The sequence below is a fragment of the Clarias gariepinus genome, chromosome 22 (assembly GCF_024256425.1).
Source record: "Clarias gariepinus isolate MV-2021 ecotype Netherlands chromosome 22, CGAR_prim_01v2, whole genome shotgun sequence".
NCBI classification, from domain to species: domain Eukaryota; kingdom Metazoa; phylum Chordata; class Actinopteri; order Siluriformes; family Clariidae; genus Clarias; species Clarias gariepinus.
In genome coordinates this window covers 29,252,784-29,274,649 of record NC_071121.1, presented here as the reverse complement: position 1 = coordinate 29,274,649, position 21,866 = coordinate 29,252,784, and the positions used below count along the sequence as shown (strand labels likewise).

Below are 21,866 nucleotides of genomic sequence, written 5' to 3'. Positions count from 1 at the left end.
TTTTTTAAATGTTTTTTTATTATTTCACGTGTCCGCTGTCCGCCACTGGGGGCGCCCGAGAGCACACTCCACACTGGCCCTGTTATTATCACGTTATAAAGGGCAGGCAGTGTGTATAAGGGGGTGTAAAGGACAGTATACATTTAGCAGTGTAAAAGACACTGGTGTTGATCAGGCGCTTGTACCCCTGCTCTGTATTACAAGATAAAAACAAAATAGCACATTTTAAATAAAAAAGTCTATAATAAATAGATAAATATGAAATTGCAGTTTTGTATTCGAGTCTCACAACACAGTGAACTAAAACACATTTGCTTACATGGCACACAGTTATAAAGGGGCTCTCTCCAAGTTCAAATTAAAACATTTTATTTGTCACATACACAGTCATACACTTAATTCTTCGCATATCCCAGCTTCTGTTGGTAGGCAGGGGTCAGAGCGCAGGGTCAGCCATTTTTACGGCGCCCCTGGAGCAGACAGGGTTAAGGGCCTTGCTCAAGGGCCCACAGCGGCAACCTGGCTGAGCTGGGGCTCGAACCGCTGATCTTCCGATCCGTAACTCGGGGCCAGAAACGCAGCACTGATATCCTGCCGGTCGGTGTGTGTCGATGGGGGGGAGGGTTCAGACATTAAGTTTGAATGTTTGAGTTTTTGAATATGTCAGCTAGAACCAAAATTTTCATTAGTTTTTAAAACATGTCAAATTTACAGAAATCAGAATATTGGAATGATGTCGTAGAAATGTCGAAATAACCAAAAGCTCATATTATTATTGGTCACAGAAACGCCCCAAAACAACCATACATTTGGCAGACGCTCTTATCCAGAGCGACTTACATTTTTATCCCATTACACATTTGAGGGTTAAGGCAACTTGGTGGTTGTGGGGTTTGAACCTGGGATCTTCCGAACCGTAGTCCAATTCTTAATATGATGAGAACACATAATCATATGTTCTATGTCTTTGCCTAAGTGACCCAGCTTTTAATTTCATGTTTGTATAGTTGATTAATATAAGTAAAATAATAAAATTTAGTTCAGGTTTATCAGTATCACTATCAGCATTATCATCAGTTCATATATTCTGTGCTACACAATTCTGAGCCTGTATGTATGTATTTAAAAATACCTTTAAATGCTTTGGGATTTAAGATCTATAAAAATTATGTAATTTTGTGTGTGTGTGTGTGTGCGCACGCGCTCATATTTCAGGTACAGATATACACAGGGTAAAGAACAGACTGAACACTGGGTTAGATTTTATTGGAATCAGTTCCTGGATGTCGTTATTGCTATGTGTTTCAGGGACATTTTCTCTCCACACTCTGCTTCCCGCCTTCATCGTACTCCTGCTTCGAGATCCACATCTGCTGGAAAGTGCCCTGGACAAGAGAAAGTGAGGCGTTTCAGAGTTCTCATCCCAGTGCCAGGTGATGGTGAGAAACAGAGTAAAGATTTAAACGAGTTTCTCACCAGTGACGCCAAAATGGAGCCGCCGATCCACGAACTGAAGCGCCGCTCTATCGAACTGTTACTCACAATCAGCTTTAGCCTCATACTCTACAGAGAGAACACCAGAGCATCTGCTTTTGTGTGTGTGCGTGTGTGTGTGTGTGTGTGTGTGTGTGTGTTATACTTACTGGTGGTGCTTTCTGTGATAGCTCCCTATTGAGTCTTTCAGTAAATCCTTGGAGTAAAGTGTTTCCACCTGTTACAATGACACTCCCATACAGACCCTCACACACACACACACACACAAAATTATTATACAATCCTTTCTATAAGTGGATAATGTAATGTGTGTGTGGAGCTCACTTCTCATGTTCACACATCGTTCAGTCACTTTTGTCACTCTCACTAAAGGTGCTCATGGTTCCTAGCACTAGTTGGGTTCAGCACACACATACACACACACACACACACACACACACACACACACTGCTGTTGCTTATTAAATTCAGTAGAAAGAAGGGTTTGTGTGAATAAGAAGAACCCTTTTAAATTCTAAAGTGTGTGTTCACTCTGAGGTTTGTGCCGTGTACAGGTGTGTCCCCACTCCGCTACTTCCCTGTCCAAACCTCAAAAGTCAACAATTTAAAACGTTCATTTTTATTTGTCAGTTATATTATAGGTATAGTTTAGGTAATAAACATAACATTAAGAAAGTTGGTTTCTGGTGCACCGTCCATCGTGTTGTTAATTACGTTGATGTAACACAGTGTTGTCTATTGTTTTCTGTCTTTCTGTGTCGTTTCTGTTCGTATGTAAAAGCTTCTTTAGCTTATTGATAACTGTTAGATTAACTTAATGTCTCTGCTAGTGATTAGCTTCTCTTACTTCCACAACCTGGCTCTAAAAGATTGCTACTGGCCCTCCCTAGCCAGGGTATGTAACAACACACCCACACACACACACACACAGATCTGTTTGTAGAGAGTTGTGTAGGAAACATACAGGTCTGATGTCGATGTCACACATGCCGATGCTGGTGGTGACAACGTGCCCGACTCCCAGCATGGTGTTACCTGACAAACCCTGAACACACACACACACACACACACACGTTCTCATTAAACCTGCAGCAGTGTGTTAAACACAGATGATGCTGACTGCACACACTCAGCAGCTTCACAAACACACAACCTTCCAGAAGAACAGACAGATGTTATTGTTGACCTTCAGAGTGTCATGTGACCTTCACAGTGTCATGTGACCATCAAAGTATACTGTGCCCTCTAGTGTCATGTGACCTTTAGTGTCACGTGACTTACGCGTTGTCATGTGACCTAAACAGTGTCCGGTAACCTTTACAGTGTCATATGATGTGAGCGATAAAAGCGCAGAGCAGAATGTGGTGTATGTGGTAATGCAACTTAACAACTAGACTAAAACAAGAAGAAGACAGTGTCATGTGACCTTTATAGTGTTGTGTGTGACCATGTGACCTTTATAGTGTTGAAGGTTGAACAGCCTTTCATTTGAAGCTCATGTAGATAATATTACCAGGATAGCATTCTTTCACCTCAGAAATATTGCCAAGATAAGAAATATATTGTCACTAAACGATGCAGAAAATCTAGTTCATGCTTTTATCACCTCTAGGTTGGACTATTGTAATGCCTTACTGTCTGGTTGTTCAACTAGGTGCATAAACAAGCTTCAGCTAGTCCAGAATGCAGCAGCGAGAGTCCTCACTAGAACCAGAAGATACGAGCACATCACCCATACTATTTTCACCCAAAGTTATGGAATAGTGTTCGGGACTCAGACACAGTCTCAGTGTTTAAGTCCAGGCTAAAAACCTATTTATTTAGCCAAGCATTTTTATAAATAGATTAGCCTTAGGTAAAGGAGCAGATCTGGGGGACTCATGGACGTAGAGTATTATGGTGAACTGGTATATTTGGATGCTGTCTTCCTCACTCTCATTGATCACTCAGGTTTGCTGACGGTGAGGTGATTGCTCCTACGGCAGAACCTCAGGACCTTTCCTTCCTCCTTTAGCAGAATTTTCCAACCTGTCATCTGATGAGATTCAACAGATCATCTCGTCATCTAACCCCACCACCTGTTCATTAGACCCAATCCCTTCCACAATGCTCCAGGCCATCTCACGGGACCTCCTTCCCTTCACCACAGCCATCATCAACCAATCCATATCATCTGGTCATGTTCCTGCCGCTTTTAAGAAAGCGAGGGTTATTCCCATCCTCAAGAAACCCTGCCTGGACCCATCAGAAGTTAACAACTATCGCCCGGTATCACTGCTCTCTTTTATTTCCAAAATTCTTGAAAGAGCCGTTTATAATCAAATGTCTCTTTATCTCTCACAGAACAACCTTAATGACCCAAACCAATCTGGATTCAAAGTGGCACATTCCACAGAGACTGCCCTTCTCTCAGTCACTGAGAAGCTCCATGCTGCTAGATCTGCTAAACTGTCATCTGTCCTCATCCTCCTGGACCTGTCAGCTGCATTTGACACGGTGAACCACAAGATTCTATTATCTATTCTTACAAGCCTTGGAATTTGTGGAACAGCGTGGCAATGGTTTGCTTCTTACCTAAAAGATAGGTCATATGAGGTAACATGGAGGGGCTCTACATCTGCCCCACGTAGACTCTCTACTGGTGTCCCGCAGGGCTCAGTACTTGGTCCTCTTCTGTTCTCCCTCTATACCCAGTCTCTTGGTAAGGTCATATCATCGCATGGATTCTCATACCACTGTTATGCAGACGACAACCAACTTGTTCTCTCCTTTCCTCCCTCTGACACTCAGGTTTCCACCCGGATCTCAGCATGTCTGGCAGACATCTCATTTTGGATGGCTGCTCATCAGCTGAAGCTCAATCTCAGTAAAACCGAACTGTTGTTTATCCCTTGTGACTCATCTCCAGGACAACAACCAAATCACTCCTTCAGCCACCGCCCGCAATCTTGGGGTAACCGTGGACAATCATTTGTCATTTTCCCCACACATCGCTAACCTTACTCGCTCTTGCCGATTTCTTCTTTACAATATCAGAAGAATTCGCCCATTTCTTTCTTCACAGGCTACTCAGGTGCTTGTTCAGTCCCTTGTTATTTCAAGACTGGACTACTGCAACTAACTCCTGGCAGGCCTGCCTCTGTCCACGATTCGTCCTCTGCAACTGATCCAGAATGCAGCAGCACGTCTTGTTTTTAACCTCCCCAAATTCTTCCACACCACCCCACTCCTCCGCTGCCTGCACTGGCTTCCTGTAGCTACCCGCATCAAATTCAAAACACTGATGCTTGCCTACAAAGCTAAAAATGGCCCAGCACCCACTTACCTCTCTGCGCTAATTACACCACGCACTGCACCACGTTCCCTCCGATCCTCCAGCACTGCTCGCCTCATCCCACCATCTCTCAGGGATCGAGGGCGGCATTCATCCAGGCTCTTTTCTGTTCTGGCACCTAGGTGGTGAAATGAACTTCCTCTAGATGTCCGTACATCAGAGACTTTGACTATCTTTAAACGACGACTCAAGACTCATCTGTTTCTCCAGTACTTGGACTAACCTCACCCCCCCCCCCCCCCCCCCCCCAAAAAAAATAAATAAATAAAAATCTCTTCTTAGTTGTGTTGGACTAATGGCACTTAGTTATTAACCTAGTTAACCCAGTGTAAGTATGTATCCAATTATGTAAACATTAAAGCACTTTTTGTAACTCGCTCTGGATAAGAGCGTCTGCCAAATGCCTAAATGTAAATGTAAATGTTTGCTTTACATCTCAGTTCCCCCTCATGTCTGTGTTTCCTTCTGGCTCCTCCCCTTTTAGATATGATGTCATAGTTAGTCCTGCCGGAGTCTCTGCTTGCACTCTACAGTTAATATACATTCACATTATACATTGTGTGACTGTGACCAGACCTAACTGCCATCTCTCCTCTTCTTCCCTCTCTCCCCCTCTTTCTCTTTCCTCTCTCCTCCTGTCTCCCCCTTTCACTCTTTCTCTCTCTCTCTGTCGAGCTATACATGTCGTTCCTGAGCTGCCAGTGATCCAGACTCCCTCTGCCCTCCGGACCTGTCTGACCCATCCTGGTGCCCGGCTTCAGGCTGAAGATCTCGTCACATGGATGCCCCGTGTGTCTCTCTGGGATGCGTCTGGTGTCTGGGGATGATTCTCTCTACCTAGAAAATGGTTCTGGCCTTGACTGGTGTTGGCAACTGTTTCTCTGGGGACTTGACAGTTCGATAGTTCATGACTGGAACTTCTTACAAGTCTACCTGGGTCTTCAATAACTACCTGGACTCCATATTAACATCAATTAACATCAGCTATTATAGCTGAACTGCCTCCCACCCTACACACTGTATAAATGCAGATCATTTACTGCTTTCTGTTTCACCCAGATGAGGATGGGTTCCCTGTTGAGTCTGGTTCCTCTCAAGGTTTCTTCCTATTACCATCTCAGGGAGTTTTTCCTTGCCACTGTCACCCTCGGCTCGTTCATCAGGGACAAACTGACCATTTTGATTCATACAAATTCACATTTCATACAAACTTAAATAATTCTTTTGACTGTGTAAAGCTGCTTTGCGACAATGACAATTGCTAAAAGCGCTATACAAATAAAATTGAATTGAATTGTTGTGTGTGACCATGTGAGCTTTACAGTGTTGTGTGTGACCATGTGACCTTTACAGTGTTGTGTGTGACCATGTGACCTTTACAGTGTTGTGTGACCATGTGACCTTTACAGTGTTGTGTGTGACCATGTGAGCTTTACAGTGTTGTGTGTGACCATGTGACCTTTACAGTGTTGTGTGTGACCATGTGACCTTTACAGTGTTGTGTGACCATGTGACCTTTACAGTGTTGTGTGTGACCATGTGACCTTTACAGTGTTGTGTGACCATGTGACCTTTACAGTGTTGTGTGACCATGTGACCTTTACAGTGTTGTGTGTGACCATGTGACCTTTACAGTGTTGTGTGTGACCATGTGACCTTTACAGTGTCCATGTGACATTCACTTGCACCTTCACATTAGACGGATCAAAAAGACCTTCAGGAATTCGTAACCTCTCGGCTCCATAATCCGCATTATACCCACTCGGCATCTCATAGTGCAGCGTGGGCATCTGAGCTGCAACCCTACACACACACACACACACACACACACACACACATTTATTTATTTACACAGATGTAAATTCACTTTTTTCAATCATTTAACCTTTTATACTCCTTAACCTCCACACAATCACAGACACATACGTACACACAAATTATTATTTTTTTTCTTTTAGATATGCATGAATAGATTAAACATCGTGTGTGTGTGGTGTGTGTGTATTGCATGCTTGTGTCCTGTGCATGTGTGGTGTGTGTACGTTTGTGTGTATGTATGTTATGTGTGTGTTTTGTGTGTGTGAGTGGGTCTTGTGTGTATGTGTGTGTGGGGGGGGTTGTATGTGTGTGTTTTGTGTGTGTGTGTGTGTGTGTTTTGTGTGTGTGAGTGGGTCTTGTGTGTGGGGGGGGGGTTTGTGTGTGTGTGAGTGGGTCTTGTATGTGTGTGTGTGTGTCTGTGTGTGTGTGTGTGTGTGTGTGTGTGTGTGTGTGTGTGTGTGTGTGTGTGTGAGTGAGTGGTGTGTGTGTGTCTTGAATCTTGAATCTTTGAATCTTGTGTGGGTGTGGGTGTGGGGGGGGTTGTGTGTGTGTGTTGTGTGTGTGAGTGTTGTGTGTGTGTGTGGTGTGTGTGTGTGTAGTGTGTGTGAGTGTGAGTGTGAGTGTGTGTGTGTGTGTGTGTGTGTGTGTATGTGTGTTTTGTGTGCGCAAGTGGGACTTGTGTGTTTTGGGGGGGTTGTGTGTGTGTGTCTGTGTTGTGTGTGAGTGTGTGTTTTGTGTGTGTGAGTGGGGTTGTGTGTGTGTGTTGTGTGTGTGAGTGTGTGGTGTTTGTGTGTGTGTGTGGTTTTTGTGTGTGTGTGTAAGTGTGTGTAGGTGTGTGGTGTGTGTGTGTAAGTGTGTGTAGGTGTGTGGTGTGTGGTGTGTGTGTGTGTGTGTGGTGTGTGTGCTGTGTGTGGTGTTTGTGTGTGTGTGTGTGTGTGTGCTGTGTGTGGTGTTTGTGTGTGTGTGTGTTTAAGTGTGTGTAGGTGTGTGGTGTTTGTGTGTGTGGTGTTTGTGTGTGGTGTGTGTGTGTGTGTGTGTTTGGTTGTTTATTTATCAACTTACTGTTCATCATACGATGAATCAGAAACCTGAAGCACTGAGGCCTGAAAATCCTGAATCACCTCCTGATACAGAGACAGAAAAACACACTGATAGACTGTTTGTCTTTGTGTTTAGTTGTGTGTGTGTGTGTGTGTGTGTGTGTGTTTGCCCGTACATTGCACATATATGTGTGCCACGACTTTGTTACAGGAGGCAGTTTGTCTTTTTTTGTCCAGACTGGAGGAGCTCCTTCTCTCACAGGCTCCTGACAGAGACAGACAGAGACAGAGGAGTAGTAAGTGTATGGAGCAGTGGGTGATGAGTGTGTGTGTGTGTGTGTTTGTGTGTGGTATTAGGTGGTGACTACACTAGCTACTACAGTTTCTCTGACACTCGGGAGTGTATCCCCCCCCTCCCCCCGGTGTGGAAGTGCACTGTGATCGCCCTGTTGTCAGCTCACTGTCAATCACTGGAAAGATCTTACAGAAACTACATACAGAAACACATCGCAAACACATCATCAGAGAGGAGCAGGCTGACTTTCATCCTCAGAGACGCTCACACACACATTCACCGCTTTATCTTGTATTCAGAGTCACGGGGGGTGGAGCCTAACCCAGGAGGCTTTGGGAACACCAATTAGCCTAACCTGCATGTCTTTGGACTGTGGGAGGAAACCCACCAAGCACGGGAAGAACGTGCAAACTCCATGCACACAGAGACGGGAATTGAGCCAGGCCGGGAATCGAACCACTTCACCGCCATGCCGCCCCTCAAAGATGCTCAACAGTGTACACCGTCCACTGGAAATAACACACCTATACCATGTGATGTACAGCAGCTGTGCTCGCATCCATACTGAACTCTCAGACCAATTTCCTGTCTAATTCTAAGTCCAGCAAGTCTGAAACATTCTCACTTCTATAGTTCAATGCAATCTGAGGCAAACCAGCCGTCCAATTTAGATACCACGACTTCATAACTAATGTAACAATATCAATATCTGTCTCGCGGTATCGTTGCCTCAAAAGTTTCGTGTTTGTATCAGCGTTTAAATTATATAGCTTTTCCGTTTATACAATAATAATATTAATAGCAACAAGTTTTTGTTACGTTTTCCATACTATTGGGCTTCGCCTTTTTTCCGTTTTTTGCGTTTTGTGGAGAACGCGCAAGTTTCTTTGTCTAAGAACAACCAACGAAATTCAGCTCAGAACAACTAAACTCCGACACAGGTACTATATCTTGTTTGTCTTTCGGCTGTTTCCTTTCAGGGGTAGCCACAGCGAATCATCTGCCCCCATCTAACCCTATCTTCTGCATCCTCTTCTTTCACACCAACTACCTTCATGTCCTCTCTCACTGCATCCATAAATCTCCTCTTTGGTCTTCCTCTAGACCTCCTGCCTGGCAGTTCCAACCTCAGCATCCTTCTACCGATATATTCACCATCTCTCCTCTGAACATGTCCAAACCACCTCAATCTGACCCAGTCTAACTTTATCTCCAAAACCTGTAACATGGGTTGTCCCTCTGATGAACTCATTCTTGATCCTATCGACTCAGGTACGATATAATGAATAATACTCAGCTTGTTCAATGTGTGGAGTGCAGGATGTTTAGACATTCTTCCTCCGTCGTTAGTGGTAATTTTATTTGTTATAGGTGTGTGTTAGTGAGCACTCTGACGGAGAAGATATCAGCGTTAGAGGAGCGCATCCAGACATTAGAGAGGGTTAGAGGGCGCGAAAGCAGTCTTATTCCCGTAGCGGACAGTCTGGGTGCCGCAGGCGGAGATAACCAGCCCCCGACTCCGGCATTAGAGCCCTCACAGCGGGGCGAGTGGGTGACGACTCGGCGGCATACTCGTTCAGCCAAAGCTAACGCTAAGGCTAGCCCACTGGAGCACACCTCTTCTGCGCTTCACGTGTCCAACAGGTTTGCTCTCCTCAGTGATGCACCCGCTGAGAAACCTGAAAGAGCTCTGGTTATAGGAGACTCTATAATGAGACACGTGAAATTAGCTAGACCTTTAGGGGCGCCAGCGGCAGTGGTTAGGTGTATCCCAGGAGCCAGAGCACCGGACATAGCAGGTAATCTTAGGGCTCTAGGACAGCACAGGTTCTTAAAGATAGTGGTACATGCTGGAGCTAATGATATACGCCTTCGTCAGTCAGAGGTTAGCAAGGGTAACTTTACTGAGGTGTTTAAACTAGCGAAGGCGATGTCCAATGAAGTAGTATGCTCTGGTCCCATCCCAATGAGACGTGGCGACATAACTTACAGCAGGTTATGGTCGCTGAACCACTGGATGTCCAGGTGGTGCTCCGAAAACAACGTGGGCTTCATTGATAATTGGAAGACCTTTGAGGGCAAAGCTGGCCTGTTAGGGCGGGACGGTGTCCATTCCACTCGGGAAGGTGCTGCTCTCATTTCTTGTAGTATAGCTCATAGTCTCAGAAGAGGCCTAGTTAATCGGTGACAATCCAGAGCCCAGGCCAGGGAGCAGACAGACAGGCTAAACCAACCGTCTGCTAGCTGCATAGAGTCGTCACTCAGGGTTCATCATATTGAGACTGTGTCTGTTCCCCGAGCTAAGCAAAAATGTAGTAATTTAATGTTTTAGTAATTTAATTAACATAAAGACCACAAACTCGGATCAGACTGAATGCGCAGCCGGCACCTCTGATCTGAAGCTAGGACTGTTAAATATTAGATCTCTCGCATCTAAAGCAGTTATAGTTAATGAAATTATCACAGATCAGGAGTTTGATATACTCTGTTTAACAGAAACCTGGATTAAACAGGACGAGTATGTAGCTCTAAATGAAGCTAGTCCTCCTGGATACAGCTACATACACCAGCCTCGGTTAACTGGTAGAGGAGGAGGCATCGCAGTTATTCACAATGATAATCTGACTATTGTACAAAAACACGGACACAAATTTAATTCATTTGAAGTTCTCTACAGTAACATAACAAGTGTAGCTACAAATATTAAGTCAGCTCAGTCGATCCCGATAATCATCATTTACAGACCTCCAGGGCCGTACTCTGAATTTCTCTGTGAATTTGCAGATTTCCTCTCAAACCTAGTTGTTTATGTAGACAAGGCGTTAATTGCTGGAGATTTAAATATTCACTTTGAGAATCCAGAAGACCCTGTGTGTAGAGCATTAATGTCCATACTGGACTCGGTAGGAGTAAATCAATGTGTAGTAGGACCCACTCATAAAGCAGGTCACACTTTAGATTTAATAATATTATTCGGATTAAGTATAAGAAATTTATTTACAATTCCACACAAGTTACACAAGTTATATCTCCCAGAGTTACACACTTTGATTAGATCACCGTCTGACCCCACAGAACTCGATCAGGCCACTGAATATTTAGAGTCGACGTTCCGTTATACCTTAGATAATTTAGCTTCAGTTAAAAGAAAAATTATTAGAGATAAGAAACTTGCTCCCTGGTATAACGATTACACGCGCACTTTAAAACAGACCGCTCGAAAATATGAACGTAAATGGCGTCAAACTAAATTGTTAGTATTTCAAATAGCATGGAAGGAGAGCATCCTGAACTATAAAAAAGCTCTTAGTGTTGCTAGATCAACGTATCTCTCCGCTGTTATAGAAAATAACAAAAATAATCAGAGATTTTTTTTAAACACCGTAGCCAAATTAACTAGAAATAAGACAGTAGTGAGGACTTTACGCAGGACCTGTCATGGTCCTGTCACATCAACACCATGGTAAAAAAGGCCCGGCAGCATCTCTACAACCTAAGACGCTTGAAAGACTTCAGACTGCCCTCCAAGGTGTTTAGGAATTTCTACTCCTGCACCATAGAGAGCATCCTGACGAGAAACATCACTACCTGGTTTGGAAACAGCACCATGCAGGACAGACGAGCTCTATAGAGGGTGGTGCGATCAGCTGAGCGCATCATCCGCACCGAGCTCCCTGACCTGCACTCGATCTACAGCAAGCAGTGTTGGACCAAGGCCAGGAAGATCGTGAAGGACCTCAGCCATTCCAACAATGGACTGTTCTCTCTGTTGCGGTCTGGGAAGCAATTCCGCTCCCTGAAGGCCAACACAAATACCTCTTTTCCACTGCTCTGGTTCCCGTGCCGGTTCCCAGTTTTAAAACCAGTGCCGCACTTTTCCACAGAAAAAAATTGGTGCCGGTGCCCTAAAATAAGCACCTTACCAACCCCTAAACTCTGCTGGTCTAGTTGCGAGAACCCGTGACGTCATGAACGGTGGGCGGAGTTATAGGGAGCGTAAAAAAAAAATGGCGGAGACCCAAAGTCCGTTAATGTGGAGCGCGGACGAAACGAAAGCGTTTTTTTGGCATTTTGGACATTCGCCGAAATTCAGCAGAAATTGGAAAGTGCTTTAAGAAAAAAAAAGTGTATGAGGAAATAAAAGAAGAACTAATAGTCGCAGGCTTCACACGAACAACTAACTATATGGTGTATAAGCTAAAAAAAACTGAAGACAGACTTTCAGCGGTTATAACACGCCGAATAAACTGCTTTTGGATACTGAAATACATTTTCTTACTAGTTTGGAGAATAACCAGAAAACTGACTTCGGCCATGGTCGTTTCTGTTTAGTGGGCGTGGCCTGTGACGTATTATCATGCAGGTCCTGCTGAGCTCCTGTCTAGTGTAAATGCGGGCCGGTTCTCAGTGGCACCAGCACCAGTGTAGTGGAAATGAGGTAAGAGAGACTGAGGAGGAGCTTCTTCCCGCAGGCGATAAGGTCTCTCAACCACAACACAACACAGGACTAATACCATCTTTTTGTAACATCCAACACTGACTGGGCATTCATGGCCACTTTGGACAGATTCATGCACACTGCACTATATATTTATATTTTTCATCTATGGACCACTGCACAAATCACTTTAAATAAGACACATTACGAAGTCACTTTTTATGCATATACAGCCATTTAAAAATTCTAAATTTGTTTTTGACAAATTTCTATTTCTATCTTCTTTTCTATATTTCTAATATTTTATATTGATATTTTGTTTATATATTGATATATTGTTCTTATTTGTACAGTATATTTTACTTTTACTTTGTACAGTATATTGCACTAGTTAATCTTATTTTTCTAACGTATTTCTTTTATTACAGTATATTTTACTTTGTACAGCATATTTTACTAGTTATATTCTAGTATTCTTCTTCACAGATTAGAAAATGTAGTAGGAATTCCTATTAACACACACTCAATATCAGAAAGCAAAACCCAAGAAAGTGAGTACTCACTAATCGGTAGACGGACAGCCAGAACCAACATGGGCGAAACTCAATGAATGAGCGTTAAATCGCGGTTTGTTTACTCCTCTTATACTTCCTGGTTCACAACCGCTTTACTTCCGGGTCCTAGTGCCGGTCACCGATTGAGTGTGCATGACAGAATTAAGGGAACAGCCCTCTCCTGGCTCAGATCCTACTTGACCAATTGTTAAATGACTTAAATGGTGATTATTCTGCATTCTCTCTAGTGGAGTTTGGCGTTCCACAAGGTTCAGTTTTAGGCCCACTGCTTTTTTCCTTATACATGCTTCCTCTGGGCAACATAATCCGTAAGCATGGTATTAGTTTTCACTGTTATGCTGATGACACACAGTTATATGTCTCAGCAAAACCAGATGAGAAAAACCAGCTTACTAAAGTTGAGCAATGTGTGCAGGACATAAGAGATTGGATGCTAATTAACTTTCTTTTGCTTAATCCTGATAAGACAGAAGTTCTAGTCATAGGACCGCATTCAGCTGTAGTAAAATTTTAGATCACTCTGTAACTTTAGATGGCCTTTCTGTTCCATCAAGTGCAACAGTAAAAGACCTCGGTGTGATTATAGATTCCAGCCTTTCAACTTTTCCGGCCTAAAATGTACCAAGAAAACATCACCCACACCATTACACCACCACCACCACCAGCCTGCACAGTGGTAACAAGGCATGATGGATCCATGTTCTCATTTTGCCTACGCCAAATTCTGACTCTACCATTTAAATGTCTCAACTGAAATCGAGACTCATCAAACTAGGCAACAATTTTTCCAGTCTTCAACTGTCCAATTTTGGTGAGCTCGTGCAAATTGTAGCCACTTTTTCCTATTTGTAGTGGAGATGAGTGGTACCCGGTGGGGTCTTCTGCTGTTGTAGCCCATCCGCGTCAAGGTTGTGCGTGTTGTGAATTCACAAATGCTTTGCTGCATAACTCGGTTGTAACGAGTAGTTATTTCAGTCAAAGTTGCTCTTCTATCAGCTTAAATCAGTCGGCCCATTCTCCTCTGACCTCTAGCATCAACAAGGCATTTTCACTCACAGGACTGCCGCATACTGGATGTTTTTTCCTTTTCACACTATTTTTTGTAAACCCTAGAAATGGTTGTGCGTGAAAATCCCAGTAACTGAGCAGATTGTGAAATACTCCGACTGGCCCGTCACCCTCAAAATTGCTTAAATCACCTTCAGGAGATTGTCTTGACCAGGACCACACCCCCAAATGTATTGAAGCAACTGCCATGTGATTGGTTGATTAGATAATTGCATCAATGAGAAATTGAACAGGTGTTCCTAATAATCCTTTAGGTGAGTGTATAAAGCATTAAATGGTCTCGCACCGCAGTATCTGAGTGAACTGCTAGCGTCTTACGATCCGCCACGCCTACTTCGATTAAAGGATGCAGGCTGCTTATCAGTACCGCATATTATGAAAAATACAGCTGGGGGCGAAGCTTTTTCTTACAAAGCCCCAAAGTTATGGAATAGTCTTCCAAATAGTGTTCGGGACTCAGACACAGTCTCAGTGTTTAAGTCCAGGCTAAAAACCTATTTATTTAGCCAAGCATTTTTATAAATAGATTAGCCTTAGGTAAAGGAGCAGATCTGGGGGACTCATGGACGTAGAGTATTATGGTGAACTGGTATGTTTGGATGCTGTCTTCCTCACTCTCATTGATCACTCAGGTTTGCTGACGGTGAGGTGATTGTTTGCTTTACATCTCAGTTCCCCCTCATGTCTGTGTTTCCCTCTGGCTCTCTCCTTTTAAGTTACGATGGTATAGTTCGTCCTGCCGGAGTCTCTGCTAGCACTCTGGACTAAATATACATTCACATTATACATTATGTGACTGCGAGCATACCTAACTGTTATCTCTCCTCTTCTGGTCTCTCCTCTTCTGTTCAATAAAATTGAATTGAATTGAATATCACCAACACAGCAGGACCATGCAGGCTACGTTTTAATACCCACAACACTAACGCCATGACAACTGATGGTTTCCCAGAAACTGTTTATCACAACAGCATCCACATCCAAGTTAGCAACAAGTTAGCAAACTCAAGTACCTCGGCTCAGTAGTGCAGGGAAAGAAATAACTGTTTCTGTTTCATTATGTGCAGCAGTAAATGCACTAGATTAACTTATATTTAATTATTAACTATAGGTTAAAACGCACGTAGATAATATTACCAGGATAGCATTCTTTCAGATAAGCAATATATTATTATATATTATTAAGATAAGGAATATATTGACACTACATAAAAGCTGAGACACTTGTCCTTTTCTTTATCTTTGTTTCCTCTAGGTTGGACACCAGTAATGCTAAGGCACAGGGAATAGAGCACAAAGACCATAAAGAACAGGGAATAGAACATAGGGAGTAGATCACAGGAACACAGGAAATATAGCATAGGGAATAGAGAATGGGAAATACAGCACATGGAATAGAGCTGGAACATGGAATATGGCATAGAGCACATGAAGTACAGCACAGGGATTAAAACACAGGAAATAGAACACAGGGAGTAGAGAAATGTAGTACCTTGGAAGCAATCGAGTAAGGGGGAATGATGTCAATGTTCATCTCCTGGAACATTTCTCTACACTGCATTGTGATGAAGTCACCAGCCAGTGGGGATTTCACTATACCTACACACACACACACTGAAAAAAAGCAGCTAAAGAAGTGTGTAGTGATGAAGAGGTTCATTTTCAGTGTAGCCTGGTACAAAAATTAAAGGAATATCACAGAAACTGTGGCATCTTGTTTTCGTCTCCTGTCAATAGGTTTTAGAATAACTGTCCCACTCTCAGTCTCACTTCCAGACTCACTAAGTCTCAGTCTGTTGGAGTCACACTCTCTCAGTTTGTCTCACTCTCAGACTCACTTTTACTTTGTCTCTGTATCACTCTCAGGCTCATTCTCAGACTCAATGTCTTAGTATCACTCTCACACTCACTCTCAGACTAACTTTCAGTCTCTTTCTATCTCACTGTAACGCTCATTCTCCGTAGAACTTTACCTTGCTGCAAGATGTACCCATCATGCACTGGAATGGCCGTGGTGTGTGTGGCTCCACTGTCCAATACAAGTCCAGTGGCACGTCCATTCGCAAAACTGTGAGCAGCTGTGTTAAGGCTGAAGTCACCACTATTAGCAGAACTAGTATCTAGAGTTAACTAGTGACTTTTTTATCTTATTGATCCTCAACAGTTTTTCGAATCTTAGATTACGATACAAGTCTCATCAAAATGTTTTCTGGACAGAGTGGTATCTCACAAACTATATAGACCCTATGCTAATACACATTTATCACCATCATGTTATGAACTACATTTAATCATCAATGCCTCCATGGCGTTTAATGACTGCCTTTGAAACAGCAAAAGCTGATTTCAAAAAAAGACCAAAGGCCTGCCTTAATGATTTAATATTGGATTTAATATTGGATATATTAAGTTAATAATGGGTTTGTCTTTTGTTTTTGACTCTATGAACATCCAGAACTGGACTGTTGACTGACGCAGCTGTTATCCCTGACCCACTGAACCAGCGTAAAGAGATGATTATAACAGAACCTATGCAGCACTTCTGTAAGATGGACTGGATGAGAGCATCTGCTAAATGTTGTAAATATAAGTGTAAATATCAGCCTCCACCTGTTGTACATCCCAGGCCTAAGTTACCATCTAACACACACACACACACACTGAGTGGCTGCTCCTGTATTTTTGTCGATGCCGGATACGCTGTGAGCACTGCAGTTTTGCAGAGGAAGAAGGCGGGAATGTCGTAATGTTCAAACATCAGCTCAGTCAGCTTCTCTCTCTTAGCCCGCGAGTTCCACTGTTAAATAAACACAACAGTAAACAGTGATTGTGTGTGTGTGTGTGTGTGTGTGTGTGTGTGTGTGCTTGTTGGTGTTTTCTCACTGGAGCCTCAGACATGAGCACTGGATGCAGGCCTGGTTCAGACTTGATATGTTTACTGTAAATGTGATCCATTATAGCCTGAAAACCTTCCCAATCTTCAACTGCAGAGAGAGAAAGAGAGAACGTACTTAAAGTATATACTAGACTTGATCAGTTTGAGCAATGTATCTGTGTGTGTGTGTGTGTGTGTGTGTGTGTGTGTTTGTGTGTCATACTCATGCCATTTTTTAGAGGTGATATCAGCTCAACTTCTGCTCGGGGAACATGCAGTGCTGTGGTGTCGAGGTAAAAGCTCCGCCTGTTGTTCTCCTGTTCGCCAGTCATCTCCCCAGACCCCGCCTCCTCCACGCGCACCCCGAGTGATGTAGGAAAGTCAGCCTGCGGAGGTGTAGAATAAACGACTGTAATCTAAAAGATGTATACATGGATTGAGACCTGGATGTATAGAGGGAGGTATACATGGAAGTATAGATGTTGAGAGGGCAGTAAAGATGAAGATATGAATGGAGAGTGTAAGTGAAGGTATAGATGAGGGTATAGATTGAGGTATAAATGGAGATATTAATGAAAAGAAAGAGGTACATATTAAAAGATGACAGAACAAATAAAGAGATGAAGAAACAGATAACAAGATCAGTGGAACAACAGATGAAAGCATTGAGCTGTTTAGGTAAACGGTACAGTTTTACTCAATAAAGGTACAGATGATGGTATAGATGGAGTAGATGGGGCAATGGTGGCTCAGAGGGCTGAGTCACTGAAGTAAGGTTGGCAGTTCGACCCCAGTTTCATCAGATTGTAATTGTTGGGCAGTTGAGCGAGGCTCTTAACCCTCTCTGCTCCAGGGCCGCTGTATCATGGCTGACCCTGCTCTCTGACCCCAGTTACGCTGGGATATGCGAAGCAAGGATTTTAATTCCGCTGTGCATGTTTCATTGTATGTGACAAATGAAGGCTTAACTAGAGCCTGACTAGATGGAAGTACAGTGGAACCTTGGATTACGAGGATAATTTTGTCTCGGAAACTGCTTGTATTTCAAAACACTCATAAATCGAAGCGAATTTTCCCCATAAGAAATTATAGAAACTCAAATTATTCATTTCACAGCCCCAAAAAATAAATACATAAAAATAATTAATACAAAATATTAAGTAAAAATAAAACAAATTTACCTGCACTTTACCTTTTAAAAAAGTAAAAATAAATCCATTTTTTAGTTTCCGTTTATGTGTGTGTGTGTGTGTGTGTGTGTATGTGTTTGTATGTGTGTAAAGCTAAAGTAAGAGGAGAGGAAGAATTAGACCCCCTCTCCCTCTTCTCATCATCTCTTATTTAAGTTTTTCACACACACATTAATGGAAAGACTCTTTTTTCAGAAAAATTAAAAAGGAATCGTCTTGCGGAACACTCGCAAACTGCGTTACTCATAATCTGAGGTCTCACTGTATAGATGGAGGTGTATAGCTGCACCTTTGGACAATCCTCTCCAGCATAACCTGCTCTGGTGGAAAAAGAGCCGATGTCAAATACCAACGCTCCTACTTCATCTGAAAGAGATGGAGAGTTATTACACACACACACACACACACACACACACAAACTGCATTACGGTCTTATAAGTTATATTAACACACATGTATGTCTGCATATCTGTATGTGTGATTAATGTGTGTATAATGTGTGTGTGTGTATATGTGTGAGTTGAGTAGAGAGTGTGTGTGATGAGTGCATGTGTATTAATGTGTGTATAAATGTGTGTGTGTGTGTGTCAGAGGTGGGTAGTAATGCGTTACATTTACTTGAGTAACTTTTTGAAGTAAATGTACTTCTATGAGTAGTTTTTTACGATACGTTTTACTTGTAAAGAAGAAACGCTCCTCTCACTCGGCTCCACTCGGCTCGTTACTTTTATAACCATTTATTCTACACATGCAGCTGGTGTATCTACCGCATGACTGTTTAACCAATCAGATGCAGCAACAACGATCACATGTAGTCACATGACCACACATAAACTGACAGCATAGTGGGAAAAACTCTCCAGCCGTGGTAGACAGGGAATAAAAGCATAAAATTATGAGTCGTCTGTCTCCTGTGCTACAGAAGAGGATAAACACCGCCGGCCTCGTGTACAGAGCATGTTTCACTTACACACAGTGCAACAGAACAGCTTCACACTGCGGTGTCTCTGTCTAACAAAACACACACACACACACACTTATAAACACATAAACACTCAACTTCTAACCCTAGGAAACATTTTGCTGTTAGTTCGGCTGTTTTATTTAATGTTGCAATGTCAGCATATATAATTAATAAATAAGCTTAAGGCTAAAAGATATAAATGACTTACATTCGTTCTGCTGGACAGTTTATGGTAAAGTGTGAGACGTGTAAATGTTCTAATGTTATTTTCTATCTGCTGAGCCATTTGGAGGGAAACTGAATATACAGTAAATATAAATCTCACACTGGACGTAGTTCACACTGTTCAAACACACACACACACACACACACACGTTACATACGGTAGGGATTTACTTCAAAAGCTTTATGTTGAGAAAAAAATTAGATTTTTAGGAAATCTGTGTTTCTTGTTCCTTAATTTACTAAAGATATTTATTTTTATTCATTTGTTTTATTTTATTATTTGCAAATGTCACCATGTTTACATTATTTTATTATTTTGTTTGGCTGCTTAAATAATTAAAAATAATAATAATAAACATTACGGTGAAACAGTTCCTCAGTACTTGAGTGGTCTTTACTCTTACTTGGGTAAAATTCCTGGCTACTAAACCCACCTCTGGTGTGTGTGTGTGTGTGTGAGAGAGATGCAGAGAGGTCCCAGGCCCAGTCCTGTTGAGGGCGGTGTCGGTGTCAGTGGTACAGGTGTTATGCGCTAAAATGCCCCCCTGCCATGGATTGCCCCCCCATACATAATCGCTATCAAATATTATAGTAGAACATAAATTCATAGGTTTATTATTATCAAATATGATATTAATATTATAATAAACCCTAGTTATGTGACAGCCGTCAAGACCATGAATACAAATTCTTGTATAATGTTTATTTTGTGGCACATTTATTTTTAAGGGCTTTGTCATGAATATAAAAATAAGCATTTATATACAATAAAAATAAATATTGTTCATGATGAAAATCATAAGTAAACTATTTTTATTATAAAATAAACAATCCAAAAGTATACATGTTGTACAGTATATAAAAAAAAATCTATTTTTTCATATACAACATATTTATTTTAATATTGCTTATTTTATTTTATTGTCTCATGTAATTTGTAATTTGTAAACCATTAACCTATGAATTTATATTCTAATACAATATTTGATAGCGATTATGTAGGGGGGGGCAATCCAGGCAGGGGGGCATTTTAGCGCATAACACCGGCCCCACGCGGCGGCTCCTCACTCACCTCCCCCGTACACTCCGCCGCTCATCACGGGGTTCCCGCTCCGTTCCCGCGGTGCAGCTGCGCGATGGTCCCGCGTGCTGACGGAGACACTGCGGTCTGAGATCAGCTCGCGCTCTGTCCCTCAGCAGCGTCACGAGCATCACCCCAGTGCAGCGCGTGCGTGCGTGCGCGCGCATCCGGCTCGTTATTGGTCGGGGGGGGGGGGGTAAACACACCAAGTGATTGACAGGACGAGTAATAAATGCAGTAAATGAATCTTTAGCCCTTCTGTGTGATCCTGAGTGTGAGATTATTTCCCTGACGTCTTTACCCAAGAAGTCACGTGTCACCTGGACAATTCCCCAACACACCACTAGATGGCACCCGTTCGGAATATAAAGATAATAATAATAATTCACTTGTTCTCTTAGGCTACGTTCACACTGTCAGGTAAATCTGACCCAATTCCGATTTTTAGCTCGTATGTGACACATATCCGATATGTTCTATGTCCGTGTAAACAGGAAAAAAATGCATGCAATACGATATTTCAAGATCGGTTTCAGGCCTCCTTCATAAGTGGAAATAAATCAGATATAAATCAGATATAAATCTGATATGTGCTAATGTGATTGTGGTGTAAACAGACAGATCGGATTTCCTGATGCATTGTGTTCTGTACGCTATTAAAACTGCGACTACTTCTCGGTTTAATGACGTAATGTTATTCTCCGGTGGAAGCGCGAGTGGAATTATAACATCGCAGGTGACATGGAAAAGAAAAAGCACCCAGCCCCCCCCCCCCCCCCTTTTAAATGCTTATTAGGGATAAATAACATTAATAAATCAGTATTTTGGTGAATGAAGCATATGCACAGGCTGCAATTATGTAGTTTTTTTCTCCTCCTCCGTTTTAAAACCATGGTGACGTTTTGCGAACTTTGCATATATCACAGAGTGTCAAGCATACTTCACCTTCGTCTATCTTGGCTAGTGTGTAGCGCAAGAACCTCCCTTTAAGTATGCGCGATGTTTCAGATGGCGAGTGTGAACACGTGTATCGGATATGAGTCATAGTTGAAAGAACGTGTAAACAGAGATAGGCAACAAATCAGAATTGGGCATCGAGACCTGCAGTGTAAACGTAGCCATATATATGTCTCTGCTGTGTGTACATGCAAAAACATACAAGCACAAAAATAAACCTAATTTTCGTCTTTAAATCTCGACATATTTATTATAAGTGTTATAGAATGTGTTATTCCTGAGGACAAAAAACTGCTACTGAGTCACTGCTGGCGAGATTACCATGACAATCATCAACATCAGCACCTAAACAGTTTTAAATGTATCAGGCCCCGTCTACAGCACACACACACACACAAACACACACACACACTCAACGTCCCAGCAGCACTGGGGACGGAGCCAAAGATACAACACACACCCTCACCTGAAAGGCAAACGTAGTGCACATGACCTGGAGAGCAAGTGTCTGAC

General features: G+C 42.5%; 1 protein-coding gene across 3 annotated transcripts; it reads right to left on the bottom strand.

The window, feature by feature from the left end:
• Positions 1-346: 346 nt before the first annotated feature.
• On the bottom strand, positions 347-20,666 carry actl6b (actin-like 6B). 3 transcript variants are annotated; one of them, XM_053483103.1, is made up of 14 exons: positions 20,388-20,665; positions 18,389-18,492; positions 17,160-17,322; positions 16,945-17,045; positions 16,761-16,858; positions 16,035-16,129; positions 15,554-15,660; positions 7,862-7,951; positions 7,708-7,769; positions 6,516-6,630; positions 2,458-2,538; positions 1,644-1,739; positions 1,477-1,563; positions 347-1,385 (listed from the first exon to the last, which is right to left on the bottom strand). In XM_053483103.1, the coding sequence occupies exons 1-14, from the start codon at positions 20,410-20,412 to the stop codon at positions 1,305-1,307; spliced, it is 1,305 nt and encodes a 434-aa protein (XP_053339078.1). In that variant the 5' UTR covers positions 20,413-20,665; the 3' UTR covers positions 347-1,304. The 3 variants fall into 3 exon arrangements, with proteins under 3 accessions (XP_053339078.1, XP_053339080.1, XP_053339081.1); XM_053483105.1 differs by having other exon boundaries at positions 18,416-18,492; XM_053483106.1 differs by lacking the exon at positions 16,035-16,129 and having other exon boundaries at positions 16,723-16,858; positions 20,388-20,666.
• Positions 20,667-21,866: the final 1,200 nt, after the last annotated feature.